Here is a 26,003-nt window from a genome sequence, read left to right on the forward strand (position 1 = left end):
ACAAAAAGTGTGTGCCAAGTGGACATGAGATGAGTATGTTGATGATGCACCCGTTTCTTACGATCACTCCATCCGTTGGTGATAATGGAACAACCATATTTTATCCATGTAGCCTAAATAGGATCAAGGACTCTATCAATCCCAATCCTCTCCTTCTCTTTATCAATCTTTTTTATCCTCATATCGTTGTATGTGATGTTTGTCCATCCTTCACATGTACCCACATTGGCAATGGCTTTTACCATCTTCTTCCATTGCTCTTGCTTTAGGACATTGAATGTAAGATTGCACTCAATCACCGTGCGTGTAATTTCAATGTACGCGAGTCGTTGCCTTTCTCTAAGAAAGGCAACTGATCCTCGCACATGACCGAGAGCTTGAGAGAGAGAGAGAGAGGATTGTCTCTCTGGCACCATATGAGCCTCCACTCTGTCTTTTACCGGATCCAGATGCGAATGTGAAGCCCCTACCACAAATGGTAGAGGACTCTCCCACCTCGGTTGAAGATATACCCACATTTGACGCTTCCTCATAAGTAGGCATAGGAGTTGGTGCCAATAAGTCACTTCGTCCTCCTCTTGTGGATCCCCCTCTCATCTTGGCAAGAATCTCCTACGCGATGTTTTGAGGGATCTCCTTACGTACAGCAACTTGCCCCCCCATCTTGAAAAGATGTTGGAGAAGCCAAGTTGTACCACTTGTATAGCGCTTCTTGTAATACTTGCATGTCCAATGGTGGGAGTTGGACTTCTTTCTGTCCCTCTCCACATGGATTGTGTGCAAATTAACGGCCTCGTGCTTCTCATAAGTCACGGTGCTGATGACGGATAAAGAGGCTCGGGGGGAGAGAGAGAGAGAGAGTGAGTGTGTGTGTGAGATGCTTGAGTCTCGACTCTTGAAACTTGAAAGGTGAAAGAGAGAGAGAGGCCCAAGGGTTGGGGCAAAGTTGAAAGAGCAAGAGTGCGAGAGAGGGGATGGGAGACAAGAATAGCAAATGCTTTGATAGGGTGCGAGATAGAGGGGATCGGAGATGAGATTTAAAAATGGAAAATGCTTTGATAGGGTGCAAGAAAAAAGATATCGGAGGTGAGAATGACAAATCACAAGTCCATTCAAAATCCAAGAGAGAAAGATGAGAATAGTAAATGCTTACTGAATTGGTATGGAAGCATAGAGAAGGGAAGCAGATTTTGTAGATGATAGAAGGGACAAAGTTCAAATAGTCAAAGAGGGGTTTAAGCGTACAAATTCGTACGGATATGTACCGTAAGACGTACGGAGACAACTATGTCTGTATCTCAAGAATTAGGCCAGGGGTAATGAGCTAGAGAGTGTATTGTACTCCAAACGGAATTGCAACAAGGCAGCCTCTGGATGTCGAATACTAGCAAACACAGCCAAGAAAGATTGGATCTGATACAGACGGCAATGCAAGACAAAGAAAGACTAAAAAATGCAAGCTAAAGAAGAGAGAAAACAACAAATGTAAGCTTCAACACAGAGAGAGACTAAAAACGCAAGAAAAACTAGCAGTAGCAGTCACATGTTAAAATCAGCTCTGAATAGTGTGTAGTAGGCTGGAAACACGCATCAGATTGTTGTAGACAACAAGAGCCAGCTTAAACCGTGATGTCCTCTACGTCCGGGATGTGGGTAGTAAGTTATAAATAACTAAAATTTGCAAAACCGAGATTAAGGTTGAATGGAGGGTAGCATATCTATTTATAAAAAGTTTCGACCTTGCCAAGTGGGTTTGTGCTTATGGGATACATACACTTTTAAGAAACATATTTTTTTAAGCAAACAAGGTTTTTTCCTTAATTAAGCATGTTTTGGGGTTGTTTAAGTGAAGCTAATGCATTTTTAGCTCAACATCCCCTCTCAGGCTCAACAACGGTGCCACGAGAAGTAGGCCATCCAAGCTCTTGTTTTCTTTTTTTAAAAAAATCTTTTATCCGAAGGCATCCCATCCCAAAGTAACCAAAAGCATCGAACAAAGGGTGTACACCGGTTCCCCAATGGTCTACCAAGTCCTGCAAAGGCGGATAGAATCAACTATGGACTTTTCTTTGTTTGGAGGGCTTTGTAGCTTTGATAGATTTAACATTAAGTGAGGGTTTCAAATCAGTTTTCGTCCTATTGAGTATTCATGCCCCAAACGAAAGAGCAACCAAGGATAGTCAAACCCAAGACCTTCACAAAACAAGCATACTATCCCTACCATTACTGGGTATCAGTGAAAAAGAAAAATCGCTAAGGTGTGGATGGTACAAATATATAAAAGATGTAAAGCAAGCAAGACAAGCAAAGCAAACAATCAAACTAGGGATAACTACCATGTGCAATGCACTCCAAAAGACTAAAAAGTGATAAATGCACACAGATACATGTTTACATGAACAAAATGCCAATGCTTGGGGTAATGTTCACTTACCTAAGTGCCCTTTTGCAATCACGTCATCCTAACAATGCAGATAAAGTTACAAATGTCCATAAGTACAATACAAAAGAATAAATAAATAAATAAATGAAAAAATTACGAGCACCATTAATGTCACTATCAAGAGAAGTAGTTGTCCCCCTTAAACTGGAAGGAAGAGAAAAAGGAAAGCATTCTCTCCCCGTCAATCTGAAGAACTAGGGAAGGGCGTACCCAAGCTGATTATCTGTCTAGATTGCCATTTAAGATTCACAATGGAAGCACAAGGGGAACAAAGCGATCTTTGTATTAGTTCGTGTAAAATTAAAGCAATCTTTGTTCTTGTCATATTTGCTATGTGTTCTCTACTCCTTGCTAAGATTATATCCCATTGTGCCGTGTCATTTCTACACTATGGAATGCATTAGTGGTTGAGACATAGTCAACATGGGAACCAATTGAGGTATAAATGGGGTCTAAACAGTAGTCTGTTTTAGAATTTACTCTATGTAGTTTTTAAAAATATTCCACCTATGTAAGGCAAAGTGTTTTTCATAAGCTACGTTTTGATATGTCATACATCTTATTTGGATACTTTAATCATAAGATACGGTGGTTTTGGTTCAGTAGGGCCTATTTTTTATAGCAAGTTTTCTATTCTTTATAGAGTCTATTTCTTGAAGATCTGAAAGCTTCAATTTCATTTGAATAGATTCGGATTATGTATATGGTGGAGGCTTTCCCTTATGTATTCGTTTCAACAAATATCTCTTTATTTCTTGTGATTCATTTCTTATTTTGTGTACAGCTGAAATCAAAGTAGTACTTTGTTACATCCTTCTTCGCTATTGTAAATTCTTGGATCTCTCTCATCTTCTCCAACCCATTCTCAGGAGATCTTAGCATTTCTCAACCATTTTAAGCATATCTCAATCAAATTTGGTGGGCAGCAAAGGAATCTCTACTGTAAACCCGGGTTTAGTAGTCACCTCGGGACCAACTGGATCAAGAATTATACATTAAAATTAGCACCTACAATTTGTTATATTGTCAAGGATTTCAGATGCCCAGCCATCTATTGTAAATTTGGGGCAACATTTGGCCAATTGGGATCCACTTAGAGCAAGTCCTAAGTGAAAATCAAGGGGCCATTTGCTTAATATATTTACTTATTGTTGAATCAACAAGGGGCTTTTGGATCAAGTTCTCCAATCAACCAAGGAGATCGTGCAATTTCTCGGCTCGTAATACATCCATTGGCAATTGAGCTAGGCATAGAAATTCAGATTATATTCTAAATTAGCATAGCTATCCATATCGAAAGGGCGGATGCCTACATGCGTAATGCAAGCAAGAACATCAAGTAAGAAGTCACTGGAATCCACTCGGCTAGCAACATGCAACTCCTACTCAGTGAGAATGCGATCTAAATAAGGATGTCCCTTAATTTGTTCTTTGAGGGGTCGATGACGCAGGGTAGTCAACACCCTATATGAAGTTGGAGCTACATAGGTTGGGTCGTATTCTGATGCCTTGATTGTGCATCGCTACTCAAAGTTGGTCATTATTTGGCATCCCTCTAGCTCCCATTGCAGTCGTAGAGTGTACCATTTCCGCAAGAAGAAGGAGTCGTTGTCAGCAAGTTGTTTCAACTTCTCAATTTCTTGGTTTGTGGCCATGATTGTGTTCTTGCTATACGACGTAATGAGACGCTATTTGATTACTTTCGTCAAAATAACTGCAAAATTGTCTGATGAAAGTACAAACTCTAGGGAAAGAGTGTCTAGCAGCTTAACCTGCTCTATGGAAAAGTGAAAGTGGACTCTCGCATGCCACATCCGTGGTATGATGATTAGATTGCCTACAAGGACGATAGCACTTTGATTGTCACAGTAGACAACAGTGGGAGAGTCACAAGAGAATTGAAGCGCCGCTAATAAGCTCCTCAAGTAGATGGCCTTGATGGTGCCATCGAAGAGAGCCCTATACTCAACCTAGACCGGTGAAGCCGCCATCGTCTCTTGCTTATGGCTAGACCAAGAAATGGGAGCCATGCCCAAGGTGAGGAGATAGCCGCCATGGAAACGCCAGGTATCAAGATCTTCTGTCTAACCAGAATCAATACACCTTTACAAACATAAACCAAACCATACATGAGTCCATAAGAATAAGTATACCGTAAATAACGTAACACACGAAGACATGCAATCCAATGTGACATCCTAGATGCTGTGAAATACTGACTAAACCGACTAAGGTAAGTCTAGCGTAGTATGAATTAACCAAAGAAGTTTCTCTATTTTATCATGAAACGTGTGTGTATATACATGACAGCCGAAGACTCTCAAGTGGGATATGACAGGCCAAGAGCCAAAGAATGCCTCGTACGGGGTCTTCTGAGAAAAAGCCGCAATCGGGCAATGGTTGAGGATGTGCATTGCAGTATTAGCAGCCCTAGCCCAAAGGCGCTCAGGGAGCTCTACTGTGAATCCAATTCCGACGCCGCCTCCATTTTGAGAGGGAAAGTTAGTAGAGGTGAGCTCGCAAGAGATGCTATGCTGCTATAGAAACTTGAAAAACTCGTGGGAGATGAACTCACCACTGCTATAACTTCTCATGCGACCAACATAACCACCCATTTGGTTATGAACTAGCAACACCCAAGTAGAGAAATATGCAAAAGCATCAAACTTATGCTTGAGAAAGTACATCCACATGTATCTCGAATGATCATCCACTATATTAAAGAAATATAGCGCATTGTTCAAGGCAACAAAGAATGTGGGTCCAAAAAGATTAATGTGAATTAATCTATAAGAGGTGCCTCAGCTTTATGTGTAGACTACAAAGAAAATGGGATACAATGCTGCTTTCCGAGTTGACATACTCTATAGACATCTCGAGCTAGCTTAAGGCGAGGAAGGCCCTCAACCATCTCACGATAAGATAACTCATAAAGAGAGTCATAGCCACGATGCATTAGGCAAAAATGCCAAAGACGCTCATTGTTTGTAGACTCCCGAGATGTGGCTAATGCCTGGAAGCTATGGAACACGGAGCCCTCGACTGTTGGCTTGATAAAAAATGGGTCATGTGATATAGCCCATTAGGATGTGCCTCACCATGAGTAATCACTAAACCAGTCTAAGAGTCAAGTATCTTGACCATGGTCACTGTAAAGAAATTTGCTCGCCCCAACTGGTAAAGCTGTTGAGCAAATAGCAAGTTCACTCCGAGCTAAGGAACATAGTATACATTATCCAACAAAGCCAGATCCGAAACCTTGTTAGTGGCAAAACTAAAGCAAACTTGAGCCCGGATCTTGACCGGAGCTATTCCTTACGCGAACCCACTTGGTTGCAACGACTTGAGTACGGTAGATGTACTCTACAGAAGTCATGTGATGTGTAGCTTGACTGTCCACAACCAAACAGATGTTGATATGCTCAGTTGTGACGAGTGGGCGTCTACAATAACCTCGTGAAGAGGCAACTCATAAATGTCAACTAACTCGCATCTGATGTCTGTACGGCGACGATGTGGGCCACATCAAACCAGTCAATCAAGCCCTCTAGAGTTAAGAATGTTATTGAGTGAAATGACTAACTGGTGACAGTGTGAGTCTGACCTTTTCACTATCCCTTGCCATCACCTTGCCTTCCCTGATGAGGGTTGCTTGACTGAGAGGCGAAGATCTTTGACTTGGGTTTTGGTGTTGTATCTCTTATCTTTAATCAACACTCGTTGTCGAAATAGCCAGCCTTATGAGAATGTTGACAATACCTATTCTTCTTAGATACATTCTGCCACCCAGGTTTGAGTTGAGACTATGAGCTTCGTTGTGATTCCCTTGCTTGATTTTGATTTAAAGTTTGATTTGGTTTACCCTTCCCTTGCTGTCTCTTCTGAGAATGAGCAATAAAAGCCCCATCTGAGGGATTATTCATACGAAATTGATCGAACAATCATGCATAACGTAATAGTTGACATACAAATTTATAGAATGTGAGTAAATTGAGCAATGAAACCACTTGTACGAAATTCAAATATTTACGCGGCAGCTTATTAAGAAACAATGTGACCTGATCGTCGAGTACCTAGGAGTCCCTATAGTGGAGAATTCGATAAGGAGATGCCGATACTCAGACAAGTTGACTTTCAAGTCATCTCATGGTTAAGATTTATTCGACAAGTCATATTTCGAGTCCCATAGCGGTAAATCAAGTGTGCCCATCGCTCTGATGCTAAGTCAAAATGCTGGAAGTTGAGAATGAAACTCAAACAATAAGCCCTACATTAGCTTGACAAAAACTGAGACATCCCTAGCCTTCCATGAGCGGACGACCTCATATGAAACAAGTGCGAGATTGGGTTAGGGTTCCAATCCCTGCACAAGATTCCATAGGTTTTGTGAGTCGAGGACATGTCTCATCAAGTTCAACCAAGTTGTAAAGTTTGACCTGTAAAACGAGTAGTGTCATTGAATGCATGCTAGGCGGAAGATGAGATAGAACCATGAACTGTCGAGAATGTAGGGTAAGATGGATGTGAAGGATAAGATAGTAGTAGTGGTGGTAATGATGGAGGTCTCTTATAAGAACCAAGAGGAGGAAGAGGTGGGTAGACAGAAATAGGTTGAGCATCCAATGAGTGCCAACTGATGCAGAGACACTGGAACATGAATGTTTCCATAAGGTGTCAGTGGAGATGGAGGCAGTAGGACACCTAAGCCTTGTCCACTAAGTTATGCCATGGAGACAGCCTATGGTACCAACTGATCCACACTCAAGAGAGACTTCGAGCAATAGCCAAGCTGCAATAATCCCGAAAGTGTATAAGGAAAAGATGAAACACCACCTGGCTGAGGAAGAGATGAGATTCTAACGGCTATGCCTAAGTTTAAAGAACCCCTCGGTGTCGTGAATGACAACACATGTGATCATACACAAGAGACAACATGCGGTGCACTTAATGAAGACTGAGAAAATGTAGCAATGAAATAAGAGGGTGGGATAGGAGTGAGATTAAATGAATTTGTGATAGGTGTAAACGTGGAAAATAATATGGATTCCTTTTGTCCATTAAATGTATTAAATTGAAATGATGATGATAAAGATCCGCCTATTTCATTTTGACCTTTAAAAACAAATTTTTTTGAAGGAAAAGAAAAGGAAGGAGTACTCTGTTTCTTGTTTCAACTGCTTACCTAGTCTTGAGTTCATAAAAAAGTATATGTCTTCCTCGTTACTCATAAACCATAAATTGTTTTACATACGTCTTTCATCATGAAAATCATCCATACCATTAGGAGAAGAGGAATCATCATTAATAGAATCTAAAATGATAGACATTTCTAACACCAGAGAGAATAAGTATGAAGGCAATGGAGTGCACCCTATGCCAATTTCCACTGGCCAATGGCCAGTCCTAAGTGGAGATTACGCCTCTCTTCCATGTTCAATAGATGAATTTAAATCTAAAGGGTCAGACTTACCTTCTATCTGCTGTTGGGCTCTATGCGTCAAAATGAGATTTATACTCAGCTACGATAATCTCGTAAGATCTTGAAACTCCATGGTAGTCCAATGTCTATCCAACAATGTCGAGAGCTTGTGAAGCAAGCTATGAGGCCCACTTTTGACTCTTTCCTCGATGAATTTAGCTCGGATGTGAAAAGTGGTGCGGAAGTAGTATTCAAAGTCATCTACCCTTCGATTGTTCCTTCTTTTTCTGTAGAGCTTTTAGATCAAGGCCTAGGTTTCTCTCAGAGAACTCGGCCTTGATACCATGTGAAGATATACCCTAACATAGAAACAAAAATAACACTATACGACAAAGCACAAACTGATGAAAAAACACAACTAGGGTTAGGGTAACTCAAAGACAATGAACATAGAGAATAAATGAAGTGATATGATTATTGAATATACAATGCTCATACAACAAACACACTATATAGTGAATGAATACTATATCTTAAACTCCAGTATCTCAAGAATCAGGCCAAGGATAATAAGCTAGAGAGTGTGTCGTACTCCGAACAGATTCTGAATCACAACAAGGCAACCTTCGAGATATCAAACACCAACAAATGCAGACAAGAAAGGTTGAATCTGATGCAGATAGCAATGCAAGAGAGAAAGACAAAAAACAAAGATGAGGAAAGAGAAAGACTAAAAACGCTGCATGTAGGAGAGGAAACAACAAATGCAGATTGAAGGAGTGAGTGAGACTAAAAATGCAAGAAAAACCAATAGCAGCAGTCAACATGTTGAAATCAACTCCGAACAGTATGTGATAGGCTGAAAACAAGCGCTAGACTGTTATAGACAGCAATGGCTAGTCCTAAGTGGAGATTCTCCCTGTCCTGTGTGATCAATAGATCACTGCACCAAATCTAAACAGTGAAATTCAAAGTTACCTTCTATCTACTATTGGGCTCTATGCATCAAAATGAGATCGTACTCTGCTGCAGTGATCTCATAAGATCGTGAAACTCCATGGTAGTCTAATGTCTATCCGAACATGTCGAGAGCTTGTGAAGCAACCTATGAGGTCCACTTCGACTCGTTTCTTGATGGATTTAGCTCGAATGTAAAAAGTGGTACCAAAGTAGTATTCGAAGTAATCTGTCATTTTCTATTGTTCTTGCTTCTTGGGTAGAGCTTTCACATCAAGGCCCAGGTTTCTCTCAAAGAACTTGGCTCTAATACCATGTGAAGAAATACCCTAATACAAAAACACAAATAACACCATACGACAAAGCACAGACTAATGAAAAAACACAGTTAGGGTTAGGGATAACTCAAAGACAATGAACACAGAGAATAAATGAAGTGATATGATTTTATTGAATGTAAAATGCTCATGCAACAAACACACTATGTAGTGAATGAATATTGTATCTTTAACTCCTGTATCTCAAGGATTAGCCCAAGGATAATGAGCTAGAGAGTGTGTCATACTCTGAACAGATCCTGAATCACAGCAAGGCAACCTCCGAGATGTCGAACACCAACAAATGCAGCCAAGGAAGGCTGAATCTGATCCAGATGGCAATGCAGGAGAGAAAGACTAAAAACGAAGATGAGGAGAGAGAAAGACTAAAAACGCAAGTGAGGAGAGAGAGAGAGAGAGAGAGAGAGAGAGAGAGTAAAAACAAAGGCGAGGAGAGAAAAATACTAAAAACGCTAAAAGAAAAAAACAGCAAACGCAAACTGAAGGAAAGAGACAGAAACTAAAACACATGAAAAACCAACAGCAACAGTCATCGTGCTGAAATCAGCTCCGAGTAGTGTGTGGTAGACTGGAAACAAGCGCTAGACAATTGTAGACAGCAATGGCCAACTTGGACCACGATCTCCTCCGCGTCTAAACTGTGGACAGTAAGTTGAAATACCCAAAATCTGCAAAAACGAGATTAAGGCTGAATGGAGGGCAAGATATCTATTTATAGAAAGTTTGGGCCCTTCAAGTGGGTTTGTGCATATGGGATACAGACACTCTCTAGGAATGCATTTCTTTTTAAATAAACAAGATTTCTTCCTTAATTAAGTATGTTTTGGGGCTGTTTAAGTGAAGTTGATGCATTTTCAGCTCAACAGTAGGAAGGGTTGTTGGGCTGAAAACACTACAATCATGAGTGATAAACGGCGCTCTGAGAAGATCTTCTATTTACAACAGCTCCTATTTCTCTCCTTTGGAAATGATACCATGTGAATGTGCACAACAAAAGTAGATCGGAAATATGGAGAGAAGGAAAGAGAGGAAGAGAAAAAGATTGCACATAGAGAGAGAAAAGCAACAAATCTGCATTGATCGGAATGAAAGTGCCAAATACAAGGCTGCAATAGTTAGCCCTTGACGTTGCTGATCTGCATTAGTAAGGGCACCAAAATGTAGCAATATGATGCTGAAATAGCAAGCCATAGATTAGAGAACGGAGGCAAACTGAATCTGGCAATGATTAGCCCTTATGAGAGGGAGCCCTACAAACATGCGCCTACACCTAGTGTCTTAAGTGTCTTTGAACATTAGAGTAGTGACACTAGGCTCAAGAGTAAATAAAGCTAATTCTAGCTAGTTGGTGGGGGGCTGGTTAGGTTAACCCTTGTTGACCCAAACATTAGTTGTACTTTCACTCTTATTTTTTTCAATTCTACAAGTACACTTTATGGTTGAGCTCACACTGTGTACTCCAATGTCTATTCTCACAATCTCATTTCTCTCTCCTCCATAGCTGGTGCCATTTCTCACATTTGGTATTAGAGCCATCCACACACGGATCCTAAACTACCACTGTCAACCAGTTCCGCTGCGCTCGAGGTCTTGAAGCTTGTCAGCTTAAGAGAGTAAAAGGAGCTGAGTTTTCTAGCTAAGCTACGTTGTTGTAGCTACTTGCCGCATTGCTTGCTAGTCAATAGATGCATGCACCACCAACCAGCTAGTTGCTCCCACTGCCTTGTTCACTTGCACCATGAGCTTGTGCCACCTACACTACACGAACTCCAGTGCAATATTTTTCTAAGCATCGACTAAAGGAAATTCGCTTATGTTGGGTAAGTTAGCTCTAAACAGGAAATTCGTATCTTGCTTAACAACGTTGAAAGATTTGTACTCAATACTTATTTATGGGAAGAAGAATGCTCCTTAGAATGTGAGGTTACCTTGGGTTAATGATCTACCTTGGCTATGTAAAGCTGTGAACTATACGATGCTGTGATTGTCATTGTTTGAAACGATTATGTGTATTTGCTAGAATCTAGATCTCTAATAAAAAACATTGACAAAAAAGATAAAAGGAAAGATCGGGCTAGGCTACCCCCAAGCTAGCAGCAAGACCCTACGCCAAGGGGGTTAAAATTATCGCTTCGAGAGGCTTAGGCCGGCTCCATAGCGAAAAGGTCTGTCCATAGTAGGGATAGTCTTGAGCAATAGGAAATGTGGATGCCATGGGAGACTTTGGCCATAAATTCTACATTACTCCTAAAATCTGACGAGCCCCTTCGCGACCCAGGATGAGATCCTGAAACCCTAATACTAGTTACAAGGGAGGAATCTTGGTGGACAAAATACCCTCCTAGAATTCTGTATATCTTCCGCAGGATCGAAAAGATGGAAATTGTAATAAACTTTCAGTATAATAAAGGACTTTTGTTTTTTATTCAAGGGTTGTTGGAATTGAATGCGTGTCCTAAAGTAAATTACATGAAGGAACTTGTGATTTAATGGACTAATTAAGGAAGTTGGTTGTATATGTTTCAATAAATGTGTTGTAGGTAATTAAAAAACTAAAGATGATACCGTCATCAAAGAAAAGCGGGTGGGCGTGACCCGCGATGGGTCCATGCAATGGTAGGGTGGTCCCGGTTAGTTGGGTGATTTTCTAAATTAACGATAGAAATACGAAGATGACGATAAATTGACCAACTAATCATTAGGTAGAACTAAGTTGCATTGTTTTAGGGGGCCGGATTGGGATTTTGCCTTATGGACACGAGGGTTGATGTAACTTGCCTCATCCACTATTAGCATGATTTCTTGACCGCAATTACACCGCCCTACCCACCTATCTGCCACACCACCACCAACCTACGCCCTATCCAGCTACCTACTTTACCTTGCAATCCACCACGCTATTCCCGTTCAACTCCACCCACCTAGCTCAAGCTGCCACCTATGCAGTCCCACCTGCATTTATGAGCTCTCTACCAAGTCCACCTCTTCCACTGCCCTTTGTTCAGCTCTACGAATGCCACCCTAAGTCTACACACGCATCTTGAGGCACTCAAACATTTTGGGGCTTTTGCCCAATTTGCAGCCCTACATGCGAATCTATATTGAAAATGCCAACATTGCACAATTTCTTCAAGACTTGTGTAAGAAATTTGGGGCTTTTTTTTTTGCTCCAAGACGCATCATGAGGTACATTATGGCTGAAGGTTACTATCGGCACACATCTCGAGGCAGCCTTTCGACAGAATTTCAAACTATAAGGTTTAAATCTCTTCAATTTCTTAAAAATTTTGAGAATAAATTTGAGGATTTTGCTTGGCACACATTCCAAGACAAGGAACAAGTGTTACAGCAGCATTATCTTGCTGTGTATGTCAAATTTGGCAAAGAATTTTGGGGATCTTCAGTAAAAATTGGGAAATTCCAGCATCTCGAGGTGAGTGCAAACTATGCAATACAACATTGTATTGCTGTAAATTGCAGGCTGAGTGCTGACTTGTGCAATTTTGGGCACATTTGTCAAGAATTGTGACACTTTGATAGTTTGATGCTTGCATTCCAATCATGTGTGGGGTTTTTGATACTCAACAGAGTACATTTTATACTTCAGCATGAAGTATTTGGCTGCTGATTTTTGTGCATCACAAGCAGTATGGGACATTAGGGGCATAATGACCAAAGCAACATCCTAGGTGTCCTCACACGGGAGGACAAGCTAGATGGCATGAACTACCCTCTATGGACCTTTATGGTGTGTAGTCTTCTTATGGTGAGAGATTTATGTGATCATGTCACGGATGATCTGCAGTGACCAGAAGTTCTTGCACACTAGACACCTCAGCATAATGCTAGAGGACAGGCTACTTGTGCCGATGTTGTTGCATCAACTCCTACAAATGATCAACAGAGGTGGGACTCGAAGGATGCATAGGCCCTATCTTTGATTACCTTGTCGATAAGGAGAGCTATTATTCCACATATTCCGTCTTATAAGGCCTCAAAGGCAACTTGGGATATGCTAGAATCTATGTTTGCAACATGTAATGAAGCTAGGATATCTTATCTACACAAAGAGCTAGCTAATGCAAATATAAATTGAGGGTGACAATATGACTGATCACTTCACACACATACAAGATTTGCAGGAACAACTTCTCAATGTTAATGAGGTAATTCAAGACACAAAAATGGTGAATATTACATTGAACTCACTTCCTATGTCATATCTTGGATTCCATGCCTCGTTGATATTGTCTTTAAGGGGGAGAAGAAGGGGAGGGAGCAACCCCTTACATTTGTAGAATTGAAAGGCCTCTTATTACAAGAGGAACAAACTTGGAAGAATGTTGCAATGTGTCAGGTGATATAACCATGCTCTTGAAGTAGAAAGCCAAGGAAAAAGTAAAGAAAAATGTAAAAAACCAACCAAAGACTGATGTGGGACAACCATCAAGTAAGGCTACCCAAGACGTAGAAAAGTCAAAGAAAAAGAGAAAATGCCATTAGTGCAAAAAGTCGGGTCATTATATTGATGAATGTAGGAAGCAATTGGCCAAAGAAAATAAGAAAGACTCTAGTTTCGTTGTCCAAGACACATCAGCTAGGAAATCTTCTCATTACGATGCTACAACCAATTTTGTGGAGGGGGATTATGTATTTTTAACATGCAGTTTTTATTCTTTGATGGCTGAAAGTGTCTATTTACATCTTTGCATTCTGTCCCTATAGGAAAGTGTGTTACATGTGTGAACAATACCACTTATGATGTATGTAGCATTGGTTGAGTCTTGATTATTGCTACAAATGGTTCAGATTTCATGCTTCTCGATGCTCCATTTTTGCTTGGTATCACAAAGAATCTTTTGCCTATGTCTGCTTTCAATAAGCATGGCTTTCAAGTCATCTTTGGAGATAACAAATGCATTGTCAAAGACTGATAGATGGATTGTGCCCTCAAGTTATCCAACGCCCTGTATAAGGGTCTCTTTTTGTTGGATACGTATGACAAACGGTCTCATGTTGCTCTGGCAATTAGTACACTTTCATCTACAATGAAAAATGCAGAGCATTAGCATGCTTGCTATGATACATGAGTTTGGCAATGTGATGACCCTTCAACAATGTCAGATGGTAGATGCATTGCCTCCTATGGAGATCCCACCTTCCCATGCATGTGAAGGATGTATTTTGGGAAAATGCACATGTTTGCTTTCAAGAAGGATGGTGTCGTGTGTATTGTTTGAAAAATGCAGCTAATACACTCCTATGTTTGTGGTCCCATGAGGACATGTGCACTTGGGGATCATCTTTATTTTGATACTTTTATGAATGACTACTCAAGGTATACGTGGGTGCATAGGCTAAAAGAAAAATCTGATTGTGTTCATGGATTTTAAACATCTTGTTACAAAGCTTGAGGCTGAAATTCGCATGAAGGTACTGACATTTCGCACAAATAGAGGAAGGGAATACATATCTCTTGCCTTTGAGACATTTTTACTTGAAAATGGCATCACACATCAAGTCATTGTCAAGATGACATCCTAGCAAAATGGTGTTGTTGAGAGGGAAAAATCAAACAATTATGGAAATGACTCATTGTATGCTTAAGAGCAAAGGGCTACCACACAAGTTTTGACTTGAGGGCCTTCAATGTGTGAATCATATCTTAAGTCATGCACCCACAAAAGCACTAAAGATGACCACACCATTTGAGGCTTAGCATGGAAAGAAACCTGAGGTTGACTACTTTCGAGTGTTTGGATACATAGCCTATGCACATGTCCTTAAGGAGCTTCGTGGAAAGCTCGATGACAAAGCAATAAAATGTGTTTATATTGGCTACAATTTAGAGAGTAAAGGCTATCATTTGTATTATCCACTCACAAAGAAAATATTTGTCAATCGAGATGTTCTCTCTGCTGAAATGCAGCATTTTCACATGATTAGCTTGAGATGCCAACCACCTATCACATAGGTGACACCACATGCTCCTGAACAACAAGCACTTGAACTTGGATTGCCTTATGCAATGGAAAATGCAGTACAACATGAAAAGGCTCCTGTAAACACAACTAAAACAATCACTAGATGGCTTTTACAAACTCTCCAAGAGAGTAGATTGGATGCTCCCTTACCTCAAAGAACTGCATGTGTTCATGAGCTCACTCTTATATAATGATGAGCCTATTTCCTTGGACAAAGCCCAACAAGATGTGCATCGGATATATGCCATGCAAGAAGAGTTGAACTCTATTGCCACTAACTCTACATGGGATCTTATTGATTTACCACCTTGTAGAAAGGCTATTGGCACAAAATGGATTTTAAATTTAAACATAATAATGATGGCAATATTGATATGTATAAGACATATTTGGTAGCAAAAGGCTATTCACAGAAGAAGAGCAAAGATTATGAGGAAACCTTTGCTCCTACATCCCATATGAGTACAGTGAGATGTGTCATTGCTTTGGCTGTGAATTATGGGTGAAAAGTATATTAGTTGAACATAAAGACAGCATTTTTGAATGGATATATACATGAGGATGTTTATCTTTCACAACCTCCAAGGTTTGTGGTGAAGGGAAAAGAGCACATGGTTTGCAAGTTACATAAGGCTCTTTGTAGTCTCAAACAAGCTTATTGTGTACGGTACTCTAAAATTGATGCTTATGTGGCCAACAAAGGGTTTAAAAATAGTCTAATTGCTCCCACTCTCCACATTAAGAATGAAGGGGAGGACTTGCTGGTTATCATTCTTTATGTGGATGATATGCTGCTTATTGAACCTAAATAGGATAAAATTAGGGATTCAATTCATTCAAAATCAGCATGGCATCATCATGTCACAATCATAATATGTTAACAAGCTTTTACATAGATTCAATATGCAAGACTGCAAACCAATGTGTACTCTTATGGAGCCAAGCCTAAAGCTGTCTACGCATGATGATGAAGAGATGTCTGATATTGCAATTTACAGCTAGGCTATTGGCTATCTTAATTATCTTTGCAACACAATCTCAGGTGAGCAGGTTAAGGCCTAGGCTATGGATCCTACGTTGGTAAGTTGTTAAGCCGATCTTCAAACATTTGCAAGATACTCAATCACATGCATTATTATTTCCCGAGGAGACTTGCGTCTATAAGCTTACAATGATTTAGATTGGGCTCATAATTTGGAAACTGGGCAGTCTACTAGTGGACATTTTTTCTTTCTAGACCATTCATGCATTTCATGGCTAAGTAAAAATTTAGAAAGAACCTACAATGGCTACCTCCTCTTATGAGGCCAAGTACAAGGTAGTCTTTATAGCAATAGTGGAATGCGTACGGCTACATAGATTGTTGGCTAATCTATATCATTGGAGAGTCTTGCGCCCATTCAATTTGACAGTCAAAGTGCTATTGCAATGGCATGGAATCCTATGTTTCATGCTTGCACAAAATACATTGAGGTGCATTATCATTATGTCAAAGACAAATGCCATGCAAGAGAGATCAACTTGATGCATGTTTCCATAGAAAAATGTTACAAACATTTTCATCAAAGCATTACCTTGTGAGAAGTTTGAGACTTTGCAAAAGTCCTTCAACTTATTACCCTTTGGTGATTGATCATCCTTATACTCCATCACATTGGCATTGTAGGGGGGTGTTAGAATTTGCCAATTCTGAGCAATGCCCAATGTAATTTGTGTGGTGTGGATACTTATTGAAGTATCAATATAGGGTGTATACACCTAGGGTCTTATGACATTAAAATAGTGATACTAAGCTCTGGAGTAAATAAACCTAACTCTACTTAGCTAATGGATGCTGGTTATCTCAACCCTTGACCTGAACATTAGTTGTACTCACTTCATCTTTTTCAATTCAACAAATCCACTCTATGGTTGAGCTCACACTGTCTACTCTCACTCTCACTTCTCTCTCCTCCATAGCTGATGTCAGTTCTCGCATTCATGCCTTGAACTCCAATAAGACCATGACTTACAAATTACGTTTTACACATCATATAGTCACTCGAGAAACAACCTAATGACAACAAAACAAGTCCTGGACAGCTTTTTTAACTTTACATCATTATAGACACAAAAGATAGTCCAAACTTTCACCTTCTTTCTAATGAAATTCACAATAAGGCAAACATCTATAATAATCTTCTTCACTCAATCAAGTATCTCAATATCTTTCATAAGAAGATCCATACAATGGTAGACACATGGAGTCCAAACAATGGATGGAAATTCGGCCTCTAGCAAGTACTCCATCATTCAAATTAGATACATTATCAATGACTACTTGCATCATGTTGGCCATACCAACCTACATGGCACACGTAGAAAAGGAGATAGGTGAGATAGATCAAATAGATAAAGTAGAAGAGGTAAAGATTTATGATTAAGGTAGAATCTAAAAGAGACATTGAAGTACATGAATCATAATTGAGGAGATTATAGATTAAACTTAAGAGGAGATATAAGAATGATAAGTATAAAAAACTATAAAAAAATTAAGTATAAAATGAATTAAAAGATAAATTTTGATTTCAAGATTTACCTTAATAATAGCATGCCATATATATTTGTATATGAAAGCCCCCTTGTTTTTCTTCCTCTTTGCTAGATCGAACGTAAGAGAAGATAGAGGAATAATAAGTATTAATAACTATAAAAAATGAAGCATAAAATGAGTTAAAAGATGAATTTTGAATTTTAAGACTTAACAATAGCTTGCTATAAATAGTTGTATATGAAAGTCTTCTTGTTTTCTTCCTCTTTGCTCTGCATCCACAGCTCATGAGAAAAATATGCCAACAGATAACGAAACAAGACTATTGATGATGCATTGTTATTTCTATGGGTCCATCCACCAGAAAGTATGGTACAACCATACTTGCCCATTTGGTGTGCTCTCTCTCTCTCTCTCTCTCTCTCTCTCTCTCTCTCTCTCATCAAGCTTTTAGTATACATGTCATTATAGGTGACATCATACCACCCCTCACATGAACAAACGACCACAATGGCTTTCGCTATCTTTTTTTTTTTTAACCTACTCAAAGCAAATGAAATGGAAGATTGTACTTAATAATAATGAGCGCAATATCTATCTCTGCATTTCATTGCCTCTCTTTGAGAAAAGACAAAGGACTAGAAATATTTCCCATAGCTTCTTGTGGTGAAGTTTGCCTCTTGGACATTTTGCTCCCAATAGTAAGCGAAGCTCGAGGCAACTTAGGCGGATGGATTAGGAGATTCAAAAGCATTTACTCCCATGTTGAGGGTGACAACCTCCTCTTGAGTCTTTCTCATCCTCAAGGGAGAAAAAGAAAGACAAAGAGAAAGAGTAGATTCAAGTGTAGCTTGAATGAAAGGTGGATAAGGCTTCAACTAAACAATGGTGGATAAGGCTTCAACTAAACAAAGAAAGAGTTAAGAAGATGAATATTAAAGAAGATGTTGAGATGAGAGAAAGGGCTACACTTTAATAAGGATTGAGTTTAGGGAAATCCCAAGCTTTGGGATTAGCCTCCAAGTCCCTCAAAATCACCTCACCGAGCAACAAGTCTACATCAAGAAGGCTTTTTAACATCTTGCAACTGCCCTCCTAGTTACAGGAAGGAGCCAAAGGTTAGCCTACTTGAAAAGTTCAATGCAATAAGATCAAAGTTTAGAGGTTTTGTATACTAGGTGCAGTTGGTCATCCACATGCAATGTAAGCACTATCTTGATGATGCTTCTCAAGTAGGACTTATCAGTACACTCCTCTTAGATACAGCACTCTCGTGGTTGGTATCCTTACTTGAGAAGGAATCTCATCTACTTTATGATTTCAAAGCTTTTATTTGAAAACTCTCAACTACCTTCAAAGACATTGATATAGCTAGAGTTACCAAGATCAAAATAAAAAGTATACATCAAGGATTTAGACAAGCATCAATTTATGCATCTGAATTTCGACAACTCACTTGTGATTCAACTTAGCATGAGGATTATTTTATTAGCCAATTTCATCCGAACTAAAAGATTGTGTGAGAAATCTTTTATTGACAATACAAAAGGTTCACACAATAAGGGACTTTATTTCTCAAGCAATAGAATATAATACTCAATTATTTAAGAGACATTAAGCTTGTCATGAGGCTTCATTGAGTCTAAAGGCCACGATAATAGTGACCTTCCAAGGAAGACAAGAAATCAATATTGAGTCTATGCAAATTAATTGCCATTATCAACTTAAGAAATATAATAGTGATACTCTCAAAGATTATGTTTGTAGTGTAGAGAACTTCGACATATTGCTCGATGTTGTCCAACTAACAAGAGACTGCAAGAACGAAGCTCTATTGTGCCCTCATTTCTAGGATACCTTGATACCCAGCCACATTAGAGACCATGCCACTAGATAAAAATCAAACACACTTAGAAGACCCCTCCTTTGTCTATTGAGACTTCTTTAAGTTTTATATTATCGGTAAGAATTTACACACCACATCAACAACTAGATATTAAAAAACTTTTGGACTCTAAAGCCTTTATATATTTCATGGATGAGAAGTTTGCTAGGTAGCATGGTATCACAATCATAGAGAAATCTAACCTAGTTCCTACAAAAGTCATAGACGGTCGTCCACTTGCTTCAAGTGATATCAAGTACAAAACTCATCTTACAAAAGTAACAAGGAGAGACTTTGTAGCAAATATAGTATTCAATATCATAGATATCCTAAGCAATCCAATCATCATTGGTCTATCTTGGCTCAAACTACACAAACTCAATATCAATTGAAAAACTCAAAACATTAACTAAGGCCAACACAATTTACTAAAAGAGAGAATAGAAGACTAACTCATTGAAGCAAAGTTATTCATGAGAATAGACAAAAAAAATCCTAGTTTTCTAATATATCATTTGCCAACTGATGACAAAGAAATATAAGCTCCTTCACTTTAATATCATGATTATCAAAATGTATTTTCAAAAAATAAAATAGATATACTTCCTAAACACTGACCTTATGATCATACGATTGACTTACAAGAGAAAGCTTAAGCCTCTTCGACCCAATCTATAAGCTATCTCAAGATGATTCTTAAAACTATGGAAAATATATTGATGAGAATCTAGGTAATGGTTTTAATTGACACTTGAAGTTTACTTGCAAGAACTCCAATATTATTTGTCAAGAAGAAGGATGGGTCTCTTCGTATGTACGTCGACTATAGAGGACTCAACAAGATAACCATTAAAATTTGATATTCACTTTCCTTGATCCTAGAATCCTTGGAGCAACTTGAAAAAGCAAAGATACTCACAAAAATCTTCATAGGGTTAATAATCTTGTTAGAATAAAAGAAGTGATGAATGAAAGATAGCTTTTCATACAATGTATGAGTTTATGATACTATATTTACATGACATTCTAATATTTTTCAAGAATCAAAAAGAGCCCAAACATCACATGTGATTAATTCTTGATAAGCCACATGAAAAGAACTTGTATATTGAATTGAAAAAGTCTTGCTTTCATCAACAAAACATGGAACTCCCTATATATATTCTCTCTCAAAATGAAATCTCAATGGACGAAAAGAAATTAGAGACTATTCTTTACTGCAAAACACTAGCATCAATTAGAGTTATATAATGCATCTTGGGATTTACAAACTTCTACCAAATCTTCACTCATAGTTGACTTCGTACATCGTACGAACAGGTTCGTACGGTATGAACCGTACAGCACTATACGGTACGTATCCGTACGAATTCGTATAACTTTTTGAGCCTACTTAGGCCGCGTTGCTTGCACCACCTAGATCCTGTGTCCCGCGTTTTTTGCTCCTCCGCTTTTACTCCGCCTGCTTGCGTGGCACTTTTTGGGGGGTGGGAAGTCTTGGATATCTCATCCCACCCCCTTTTCCAGCCATGCACTCCCCTCCCCAACCCCTTTGGATTCCTTACAGCTGGCGACCCTCTCTTTGACCATTGAACCCACTTTGACTGTTTGAACTTTAACCCTTCTCTCATCTATAAAAGGTGCTCCTCTCCTCCATGCTTTCACACCAATTCAGCAAGCACTTGTGACTTACCATTCTCATCTTCCTCTCTTGGATCTTGTCACTTGATTCTTGAATGGACTTGTGATTTGTCATTCTCGAATCTCACCTCCCATTCCCTCTTTCCCGCACCCTATCGAAACATTTGCCATTCTCAAATCTCATCTCCCGTCCCCTCTATCCCACACCCTATCAAAGCATTTGTCATTCTCATCTCCATCCCCTCTCTCTCACTCTTGCTCTTTCAACTTTACCCCAACCCTCGGGCCTCTCAAGTCTCCCTCTCAACTTTCAAGATTCGAGACTCAAGTCTCTCTCTCTCTCTCTCTCTCTCTCTCTCTCTCTCTCTCTCTCTCTCGGGCCTCTTTATCCGTCATCGGCACCATGACTTGTGAGAAGCACGAGGCCTTCAATTTGCATGCGATCCATGTGGAGAGAGACACAAAGAAGTCCAACTCCCACCATTGGACATGCAAGTATTGCGGGAAGCACTATACAAGTGGTGCAACTCGGCTTCTCCAACATCTTTCCAAGATGGAGGGGCAAGTTGCTCCATGCATGGAGGGGCAAGTTGATCCATGCAAGGTAATCCCTCAAAACATTGCGGAGAAGATTCTCGCCAAGATGAGAGGGGGATCCACAAGAGGATCCTATGCCTACTAACGAGGAAGCATCCCATGTGGACGTATCGTCAACCGATGCGGGAGAGGCCTCTACCATTGGTAGTGGAGGCTCCACATCCGCATTCAGCTCCGGTAAAAGACAGAGTGGAGGCTCATGCGGTGCCGGAGAGACAATCGTCCCTCTCTCAAGCTCCCGTTCATGTGCATGGATCGGTTGCCTTTCTTAGAGAAAGGCAACGACTTGCGGACATTGAAATTGCAGACACAAAAGATTGAGTGCAATCTTGCATTCGATGTCCTAAAGCAAGAGCAATGGAAGAAGATGGTAAAAGCCATTGCCAATGTGAGTCCATGTGAAGAATTGACCAGTGTCACATACAACAACATAAGGACGAGAAAGATTGATGAAGAGAATGAGAGGATTGATAGAGCCCTTGATTCTATTCGGGCCACATGGATAAAATACGCTTGCTCCATTCTCACCGAGGGATGGAGTGATCGTAAGAAACATGGCATCATCAACATACTCGTCTCATGTCCACTCAGCACTTACTTTTTGCGGGCCGTAGATATCGGCAAGAGGGGGAGAAAAACGATAGGCGCATTCATCTACCGCCACATTCGACAAGCCATCATTGAGATATACATTGCAATTTGCATTTTAAATTTGTTTCACTTTCTTTCATTATGATAATATCATAATTCATAATTGAAATTTGATTTATACATAACTTGTAATTTGTAAATTATGGTTGCAGATGGGAACCTCAAATGCGGTGCAAGTTGTTACCGACAATGCATCGAATTGTCAGTGCATGGGCTGTTTGCTTGAGGCGGAGTTCCCTACGATTGTGTGGACTCCATGTGCAAGTCATTGTTTGGACTTGCTCATGGAAGACGTTGGGAAGCTCAAGTGGGTGAAGAGGATGGTTCGCAAAGCTACATCAATTGTCACATTCTTCACAGTAAAGGTAAGGTGCTTGAGATGTATCCTGAGCATAGCACACTGGAGTTGAAGAAACCTTCTTTAACTCCCTTTGCTTACATGTGGTTATTGCTCAAGTGCCTTTATGAGGTGCGGTCCGCCGCCTTGCGCCAGACCATAGTATCCACTCTATGAAATGAGTGGGATGAGCATGAGACAGAGGAGGTCAAAGCCATATAGCGCTTATGCCTTAATGAGCAATTTTGGCAAAAAGTCCATGCCGTTGTTATTGTCATGACTCCCTTTCATAGGGTGTTACGTATGCGTAATTGCGAGGAGTCCACCGTGGGCCTTCTTGTTCACTTCTTTAGAGCGACATTGGCGGAGACACGTGCTTGTACAATGATCACAGAGACACAGTGTGCACATGTTTTAGAGATAGTAGAGAGGAGATGGGCGTGGATGCATAAGCCCATCCATGGTTTTACCGCATTGGTACATCCGGCCTACAAGTCACCGGCGGTCATGGATAATAGAGAGTTCCGTTTTGACTAGCTTGCTTATTTGACTTGTGTGGTCCTTGTGGATGACCACAATGCAGTGCTAAAGGAGCTAGGATGCTATGCAAATCAAAGAGGGCATGTGGCTCTTGCTTCTCCCACTTGTTGGAGGAGAGAGTCACTTGTGAAGCCTTTATTTTGGTGGCAAAACTTTGGATATGCACTGGAGACCCTTCAGCCCTTAGCCATGAGGATCCTTGCCCAAGATTGCTCTTCGGGCGCACGTGAGAGAAACTGGAGTACCTATTCTCTCATTCACACAAAGATTCGTAATCGGCTTAGCACACGACAGTTAGAGTGGCTAGTCTATTGCTGCACTAACTTGCGTATGATAAGGGCTATGATGAGCATGGGTAGTCCGAAGCAGGTAAAGTTTAAACACTTAACCATAACATTTAAAATTTGTTGTTTTAACTTTTAAACTTTGAACTTTGAAGTTTAAACTTTATAGTTTACGATTTAGACTTTAGCATTTACAATGATCAATCTTACGTACATCACTGCATTGTGTAGGTGAATGTTGATACATTTAAGGCAACGGGCGACACTCTTCCGAGTACACATAAGGAGATGGATAAGGAGGAGGAGATGATTTTTGCAGAGCTCTACAGAGAGCTTATTGCAGCAGATACTCGTAACACTCATAGTCAGCGTGCTCGTGGGCGAGGAGTTCGAGTAGGTGGTAGCAGGGGCATGGTCATTCGACGCCCTTCATCATCAAGGAGGGGTGGTTCGAGTGGCTTGCAGACATATGTAAGGCGGGGCTCTAGTAGCTCACATCCTGTGCCTCATGATGACATCCCCCCCTTGCCTACACAGTCACCATCTAGGGAGCCATCATTTGATGATGATGGTAACCTCATCAGTGAGAATGAGTATGAGTGTGTCTCATCATCAGATGCCGAGAAGTCATCTTCAGACTCTCTTGATAAGCACTCGGATAGTTCTGATGATGATGATGATGATAGTGATGCCTCATTATAGATTCATATGACATAGATCTCTCTTTTTTTTTGTATCAAATATACTAGATTGTAGTTGTATCGCATGTTTTACGTAGCCCATGCGACTGCGATGGTCACCCTCATGTATTCATATTATTCTGTAATGAAATGGCTATTTCCACTTTAAACATCTATTCTATGATCTATTATTTAATAATTTATTATTTTTGTTATTTAAAAAATCATCTTCATTTTTTTCGTTCTAATATCGTACTGTACCTTATAAAATCGTAAGGTACCAATTACTACCATATGTTATCGTACCATACCGTATCGTACCTTTTGTACCTGACAACTATGTCTTTAGTAAGGATTATTCCAAGATTATATTGTTACTCATATAATTAACAAAATATGATAAATTTATCTGAAACTCCATTACAAAGAAGTCTTTTCAAACACAAAGCAAGCCTTCAATACAACCTCCATATTGATAAATGTAGATCTATCCAAGTCCTTCTTGGAAACTAGTGCATAAGATTTTGCTCTTAGTGCTATCCTTTTCCAAACTGGTGATGATGGCGGACTACATCCAATGGCTTTTCATTCTAGAAAATAGTCAACAACAATTGAAATAAATTATAATAAGGAACTTTTGGCTACTATCAGCCCTTTTGAAACATGGAGGCACCTTTTAAAGCAAGCACCCCACAAAATCACAATCTTTACAAATCATGAAAATCTAAAGTACTTCATGAGTTCTCGAGTCTTAAATCGATAGCAAGCAAGAATCCTCCTTTCTAGATTTGATATTGTCCTAATATATCAACCTCGCAATCAACAAGAGAAACCAAATGCATTGTCTTAACGCTCCTATCTTGTATCTACAAAAGAAAAACTTAATGTGTTGTTCCACCCCTTGCCTATTCCTAGTCACCCTTGGTCATTTATGTCAATGGACTTCATCGCTGATCTACCTTTCTCCAAGGGTTTCGATTCCATTCTTGCAGTGGTTGATAGATTTATCAAGATGGCACACTTTATCCCCACCCATGAGACAATCACTTGTAAAGATATGGCTCGGCTTTTCCTTAAATATATCTACCATTATTATGGATAACTAGATGACATTGTCTCAAATCAAGGACCAAAATTTGTGCCAAGTAAAACATTGTTCCTTATGATGGATATAGGAAGCCACAAGATACAGAAAGACGTGTATTTTGGATTACCCTAGGACTCACGAGACATAAAGCAAAGCCCTTAGGATGGTGCTTAATGGCATTGCAAATTCTATGATTGTGGCAATGGTGGACAGTTGCTTGGGTCACAAATAGAGGCCTCTTGTGGATATGAAGATGTACAAGGATGCCATTCTTACTTGTCTTTGGGGAGCTTGTCAACAAGATTCCCATGCCAAATTTTTCTCTAACTCTATGGACTCAAAGGGACTGTTACGAAAGGGAGCTTATAGCTAACATTATTGCTTGGTACATATCGACCACTAGACGCAACCACGCTATTGAACTATTACATATATTCACTACATAGACTCTCCCTAGGATTTGGACAAGGATTGGCCATACTCTCCACAAGAGATGGGAGAGGATACAAGGCAATTTGAATACTATGAGGAGGAGGCAAGATCTTTTGCTCAAGAACTTAGATTCTCTTATCTTCTTTCATTGTTAGCTAGATATGGTCTAGCACTACAGACCTCTCAATTGGTTACTCC

General features: G+C 39.8%; 1 protein-coding gene and 1 pseudogene across 3 annotated transcripts in view; one reads left to right on the plus strand and one right to left on the minus strand.

Moving 5' to 3' along the window:
- The window catches only part of MLH1 (MUTL-homolog 1), a 171,877-nt gene that overhangs the window by 17,103 nt on the left and 128,771 nt on the right, over positions 1-26,003 (minus strand). The window contains exon 13 of one of the 3 annotated variants that reach the window (XM_087678632.1): positions 17,720-17,781. The exons of the other annotated variants lie outside the window; for them this stretch is intronic. Within the exon in view, the coding sequence (XP_087534758.1) occupies positions 17,720-17,781 (62 nt within the window). The remainder of the gene's footprint in view (positions 1-17,719; positions 17,782-26,003) is intronic. 3 annotated transcript variants of the gene reach the window in all.
- On the plus strand, positions 23,059-24,308 carry LOC148036625 (uncharacterized; annotated as a pseudogene).

This window comes from Lygodium microphyllum, chromosome 5 (genome assembly GCF_053477565.2).
Source record: "Lygodium microphyllum isolate KBCC chromosome 5, Lygodium_microphyllum_v1.1.10, whole genome shotgun sequence".
Classification (NCBI taxonomy): Eukaryota; Viridiplantae; Streptophyta; class Polypodiopsida; order Schizaeales; family Lygodiaceae; genus Lygodium; species Lygodium microphyllum.